Here is a 6,793-nt window from a genome sequence, read left to right as displayed (position 1 = left end):
TAAAATAGTATCATGCTAATTTTATCATCTTTCCATCCATCACCCTTCCTATCTGCTCATCAATCCACTTTACTATGTTAGATTGTAAAAGGAAAACCCAATAGCCCATCCAACAAGCAAAATTAAAAACCATCTCGCCTTTATGACAGTTACTTCATAAAGTGAGGACCATGGACAGTCGTGTGCCTTAATTCATCCGACAAATATTCGTTATAAGATCGAATAAAATAGCCAAGGTCCCTGCCTTCGTTGAACTTACAAAGTACCGGGCTTAACAGGACAAAGAATAAATAATGACTCTCTAAAACATGCACAGAAAAAAAATATGTCCAAAAAGACAAATAAATTTAGCAGGTACTGACTGTTCTTAACCTAAGGTTTGTAAAAAAAAATGGCAGGAAGGATGTTTTATGAATGGCCGTATTTTACTGCCTACAGTGAAATCCATATGTAGCAACCTCTCAAAATGTATTTGTCAGTTTACCGAATGAATGAATTTTAAAGTTTATAACGTAGACATCATTAAACTGACATCTTGGTAAGTGTTGCCGAATTGTTGTCCCTGGTAGCTGGGCATGCCTGTAGTCCCAGCTACCAGGGAGGCTGAGGCAGGAGGATCGCTTGAGCCCAGGAGTTGGAGGTTACTGTGAGCTAGGCTGGTGCCACGGCACTCACTCTAGCCCGGGCAACAGAATGAGACTCTGTCTCCCAAAAAAAAAAAAAAAAAAATTGCACAGAGAGAGAACTTTATAGAGATCTTCAGAGGGTGCCCCTGGGTATTCAGTACATATGTGTGAGGAAGCTACTTGAGGAAGCAGAAAGATACACAAGAAAATATTGGAGGTAACAGTATTATCCAGTGCTCACCCAGAACTGGGAGCAATGAATGTTTCCTATCAGCCACGAAAGCCTCATTTTTCATGCACATGGAGTACAGGACAAAGAAAGATCTCATCACGTAAAAGGGAACAATTAGCCCCAGACTGAACACTGTCCTTGTTCCACCTAACCAATCTTGAAAGCAAGACCCAAAAGAATCAAACTGTTTCCAGGTAACGTACCTGCATCCCCAAACCAAGCTCGAGACGATTTACGATTTATGGGAATACAAAAATATCAAGCACCCAACCAGGTAAAATGCACAATGCCTTGCACCGGATTAAAAATGAGCAAACTTGCAAAGAAAATGCAGGGCTATGCAAGCCGCAAAGAGGAGATAACCAATCAAAATTGAACCAGAACTGACACAGATGTTTGAATTAGAAAAAAACAAAAAGTTATTTTAACTATATATGCATACATACATACATACATATATATATATACACACATATATTCATTTATTTTAGCAAAATCATTTTTAATTGCTGCTTAGTATTCCATTCTAAGGAAGTATAACTTATCTGACCAAATCCCTATTTTGGGGGTAGTTAAAATGGTTTTCATTTTATCTATTCTAATTATTATTATTTTTTTTGAGACAGAGTCTCACTCTGTTGCTCAGGCTAGGGTGAGTGCCGTGGCGTCAGCCTCGCTCACAGCAACCTCCGACTCCTGGGCTCAAGCGATCCTCCTGCCTCAGCCTCCCCCGGAGTAGCTGGGAGTACAGGCATGCGCCACCACGCCCCCTGGCTCATTTTTTTCTATATATTTTTAGTTTGCCAATTAATTTCTTTCTATTTATAGTAGAGACGGGGTCTCGCTCTTGCTCAGGCTGGTTTCGAACTCCTGACCTCAAGCAATCCTCCCGCCTGGGCCTCCCATAGTGCTGGGATGACAGCCGTGGGCCACCGCGCCCGGCCTTATAATTATTATTTTTTTTTAATGAACACACTTGCAGGTAATTCCTTGGATTCGTTCATGAGCAAATCCTTAGTACAAATTGCCAGAAGTTGAATTCTTAAAAGTTATTTTAACTATATATTCTGTGCATTCAAAGAGTGAAGTGGATATTTAAAAACCCAAATTGAACTTTGAAGGACGAACACTGCAACGTGTGAGGGTGAATCAACGACAAGAGTAGATACCGGTGAAGAAAAGGTTAACGAACTGGAAGACACAACAGTAGAAATTGTCCCAAATCAAACACACCGAGGGAAAAGACAATTACAATAAGTGGGGCGTCCCTGAGCCGTGCAACTACTCCAAAATGTGTCCTCGGCGTTCCTGCAGGAGAGGAGAGAGAAAAATAAAACACCTTTGAAGAAACAATGGCCCAAAGTTTTCTAAATTTGCTAAAAACTCATAAACTTGCACCGATTCAAGTAGCTCAGCGAACCCCAAGCACAGAAAATAAGAAGAAAACTACCCCACGGGCACTTCAATGATAAAACTGATGAAAACAGTCGACAAAGAGAAAAACCCTAAAGACAGAGAAAAAAATATAGAATAAGAATAACAAAAAAAAAAAAAAAAAAGAGAAAAATAAAAGAAAAAGTAAGAATGGCAGCCAAGTTCTCACCGGAAACAGGAAGGAGGAGGGGGTTGGAGCTGCAGCTCCAAGATCCTGAAATTTATAAAGAAAAAAGTACGTGTCTCAAGTAGAATTTTTATACCCAGATAGTGTGTACGAATATTGATTTTTAGAATGCTTTTCAGATGCTCCAAGTGGGAATAATTCATCTCCAGCACCGTAAGACACGTGGAAGGATAACCTACAGGCAGAAAGAAAACGACAAGGTGGAAATACAGAACCACACGGATAAATATATGTTTTGTTTCTTGTTGTTAACTTAAGTGCCCTTAAACTGTAATGGAGCAACTGGGGGCGGGGCCTAGGCTGGAAGGGCGGGGTCGAGGCCAGAGGGGCGGGGCCTAGATCACAGGGGCAGGGCTTAGGATGTGAGGGCAGGGCCTAGACCAGAGGGGTGGGGCATAGGCTGGAAGGGCGGGGCCTAGGCCAGCAGGGTAGGCCTTAGGCTGGAGGGGCGGGGCTTAGGCTGGAGGGGCAGGGCCTAGACCAGAGGGGCAGGGGCCTAGACCAAGGGGGCAGGGCTTAGGCCAGAGGGGCGGGACCTAAGGTGGAGGGGCGGGGCCTAGACCAGAGGGGCAGGGCCTAGGATAAAGGGGCGAGGCTTAGGCTGGAGGGGCGGGGCCTAGACCAGAGGGGCAGGGCCTAGGATGGAGGGGCGGGGCCTAGGTCGGAGGTGGGGGGCATAGGCTGTAAGGGAGGGCCTAGGCCAGCAGGGCAGGCCCTAGGCTGGAGGGGCGGGGCCTACACGAGGGGGGCGGGGCCTATGCCGGAAAGATGGGCCTAGGTGGGAGGAGCGGGGCCTGTGTTAGAAGGGCGGTCCTAGGCCGGAGGAGCGGGGCCTAGGCCAGAGGGGGAGGCCTAGACCGGAGGTTCGTGTCCTAGGCCGGAAGGGCAGGGCTTAGAGCAGAGGGGCGAGGCCTACATTGGAAGGGCAGGGCACAGGTCAGAGGGGCGGGGCCTCCACCGGAAAAGCAGGCCTAGGCTGGAGGGGCGGGGCCTCCACCGGAAGGGCAGGCCTAGACCATAGGCGCAGGTTTAGACGGGAGGTTCCTGGCCTAGGCCGGAAGGGCACAGGCCTAGACCGGAAGGGGCGGGGCCTCCACCGGAAGGGCAGGCCTAGACCATAGGCGCAAGTCTAGACGGGAGGTTCGTGGCCTAGGCCGGAAGGGCAAGGCCTAAACCGGAGGGGCGGGGCCTCCACCGGAAGGGCATGGCCTCCACCGGAAGGGCGGGGCGAGAAGGCACCAATAAGAGGCAAAGATTGGTTGCCTCGCGCGACCTCTCCCCTGTTCAGCAGGCACTCGCAGCCACTGCGCCTGCGCCCGCCTCCCCGGTGACCCCGGAACGTGCCGCGCGCCCCGCCCCACGCAGCCACGCAGCCACGCACGCACTCTCCGCCGCCGCCGTCGCCAGGGGAAACCGGCGGCCACCCTCAGCGCCGCCGGGAGTGCGTGTGTGTGTTTGTGCGCGCCCGTCCGCCCGCGCCATGGCGGCCGAGGCCCCGAAGGCGCCGGTGGGCCCGCTGGTGGGCGCCGTGGTGCAGGGCACCAACTCCACGCGCTTCCTGGTGTTCGACGCGCGCACGGCCGAGCCGCTGGGCCACCACCAGGTGGAGCTGACGCAGGACTTCCCGCAGGAGGGCTGGGTGGAGCAGGACCCCAAGGAGATCCTGCAGTCGGTGTACGAGTGCATGGCGCGGGCGTGCGAGCAGCTGCGCGGGCAGGGCGTGGACCCCGCGGGCATCCGCGCGGTGGGCGTGAGCAACCAGCGCGAGACCACCGTGGTGTGGGACAAGCTGAGCGGGGAGCCGCTGTACAACGCGGTGGTGTGGCTGGACCTGCGCACGCAGGCCACGGTGGAGAGCCTGAGCCGCCGCGTGCCGGGCAACAGCAACTTCGTGCGCTCCAAGACGGGCCTGCCGCTCAGCACCTACTTCAGCGCCGTGAAGCTGCGCTGGATGCTGGACAACGTGACGGCCGTGCAGAAGGCCGTGGAGGAGGGCCGCGCGCTGTTCGGCACGCTGGACTCGTGGCTCATCTGGAGCCTCACGGGCGGCGCGAACGGCGGCGTGCACGGCACGGACGTGACCAACGCCAGCAGGACCATGCTCTTCAACATCCACTCGCTCGAGTGGGACCGCGAGCTGTGCAGCTTCTTCGAGGTGCCCATGGGCATCCTGCCGCAGGTGTGGAGCTCGTCCGAGGTGTACGGGCGCATCAGCTCGGGCGCCCTGGAGGGCGTGCCCATCTCCGGCTGCCTCGGGGACCAGTCCGCGGCGCTGGTCGGGCAGCTGTGCTTCCAGGAGGGGCAGGCCAAGAACACGTACGGCACGGGCTGCTTCCTGCTGTGCAACACGGGCCGCAAGTGCGTGTTCAGCGAGCACGGCCTGCTCACCACCGTGGCCTACAAGCTGGGCAAGGACAAGCCCGCGCACTACGCCCTGGAGGGCTCCGTGGCCATCGCGGGCGCCGTCATCCGCTGGCTGCGCGACAACCTGGGCATCATCGAGAGCTCCGAGGAGATCGAGAGGCTGGCCGGCGAGGCCGGCACGGCCTACGGCTGCTACTTCGTGCCGGCCTTCTCGGGCCTCTACGCGCCCTACTGGGAGCCCACGGCCAGGGGCATCATCTGCGGCCTGACCCAGTTCACCAACAAGTGCCACATCGCCTTCGCGGCGCTCGAGGCCGTGTGCTTCCAGACGCGCGAGATCGTGGAGGCCATGAACCGGGACTGCGGCCTCCCGCTGAGCCACCTGCAGGTGGACGGCGCGATGACGGCCAACCGCGTGCTCATGCAGCTGCAGGCCGACATCCTGCACATCCCCGTGATGAAGGCCCCGCTCACGGAGACGGCGGCGCTCGGCGTGGCCATGGCCGCGGGCGCGGCCGAGGGCGTGGGCGTCTGGAGCCTGGAGCCCCAGGACCTGGCCGGCGTGCGCGCCGAGCGCTTCGAGCCCCAGATCCAGGCCACCGAGAGCGACTCGCGCTACGCCACCTGGAAGCGGGCCGTGGAGCGGTCCATGGGCTCCGTCACCTCCCAGGCCGCCGACGCCGCCAGCGCCGGCCCCAGCATCTTCTCCAGCATGCCCCTGGGCTTCTACATCGTGAGCAGCATGATCATCCTGATCGGGGCCAGGTACATCGCCTCCGAGCCGTGACCTCGCCTGGGTCGGGGGGCGGTCCCCCCCAAGGCGTGAGCTCTCTCGAGCTCTTTTTTTTATTTTATTTTTGTTTTTTCATTCATTCTTTCTTTTTTTTGCACGCTGAAAAGAATCCAGCAGTTCTCTCTCTCTCTGTCTCTCTGAAAATGCACCGGCACTGTCAAACGGACTCTTGGTTTTTTTTGTTCGTGTAAAAACACCGGCCACCTGACCGGTGAGAATCCTGCAAGTAGACTTGTGGCTGGAAATAAAGAAAGCACAGTGGAAAGAAAAAAAAAATGCTGTAGAAACATGTGGTGTGTTCTCTAGCATCTGCTGTTTCAAGGTTGGGCCGGCTCTCTTGAGAGAGCTGCCCTCCCTCCCTCCATCCCTCCCTCCCCCCCTGGTCCACTGGGGTAACATTCTGCCCCCCCATCCTTGCTAAATTATAGGATTTTCAGATTCTACCCTGTGAAATCTTTTGTCAGACATGTTCTAAACATAAGACACACTTATGGACTGCAGATTTGGTTCTCTGCGGCACACACACTCGATGGAGAGCTATAAGGAATCTCCTAACACTGAAGGACTTTTTTTTTTTTTTTTTTGAGACAGAGTCTCACTCTGTTGCCCAGGCTAGAGTGAGTGCCGTGGCGTCAGCCTCGCTCACAGCAACCTCAGACTCCTGGGCTCAAGCAATCCTCCTGCCTCAGCCTCCTCCCGAGTAGTTGGGACTACAGGCATGCACCACCACCCCCGGCTAATTTTTTCTATATATATTAGTTGGCCAATTAATTTCTTTCTGTTTACAGTAGAGACGGGGTCTCGCTCTTGCTCAGAGCCGGTTTCAAACTCCTGACCTTGAGCGATCCTCCTGCCTGGGCCTCCCAGAGTGCTAGGATGACAGGCGTGAGTCACCCTGCCCCGGCCTCCCAGGAAATCTTTTATCAAACATATCCCAAACATAAGACATACTTATGGATGTAGATTTGGTTCTCTGGGGCACACACACACTCGATTAAGAGCTATAAGGAATCTCCAAAAACTGAAGGACTTTTTATTGTTGTTGTTTTAAATAAACCCCACAAGCCCTTTTCTCTACATACCAGAAAGACCACATCTTCACTGAATGTTTAATGGAAACATTTGCTAAATTCTTACAATAAAAATTTAGTGTTCCC

At 53.9% G+C, this 6,793-nt stretch overlaps 1 protein-coding gene across 1 annotated transcript; it reads left to right on the top strand.

Moving 5' to 3' along the window:
• The first annotated feature begins 3,873 nt into the window (after positions 1-3,873).
• On the top strand, positions 3,874-5,905 carry GK2 (glycerol kinase 2). The gene has a single exon (XM_012790100.3). It carries the CDS (start codon positions 3,960-3,962, stop codon positions 5,628-5,630), a length of 1,671 nt encoding a protein of 556 aa, XP_012645554.1. The 5' UTR covers positions 3,874-3,959; the 3' UTR covers positions 5,631-5,905.
• The last annotated feature ends 888 nt before the right edge of the window (positions 5,906-6,793 follow it).

Source organism: Microcebus murinus, chromosome 29, assembly GCF_040939455.1.
Source record: "Microcebus murinus isolate Inina chromosome 29, M.murinus_Inina_mat1.0, whole genome shotgun sequence".
Lineage (NCBI taxonomy): Eukaryota > Metazoa > Chordata > Mammalia > Primates > Cheirogaleidae > Microcebus > Microcebus murinus.
Note: the sequence above shows the minus strand (reverse complement) of the source record. Positions and strands in the feature narration are given on the sequence as shown.

What these genes read in the sequence shown, in the direction of transcription:
- GK2 (XM_012790100.3), top strand. Translation starts at nt 3,960, where the DNA reads ATGGCGGCCGAGGCCCCGAAGGCGCCGGTGGGCCCGCTGGTGGGCGCC.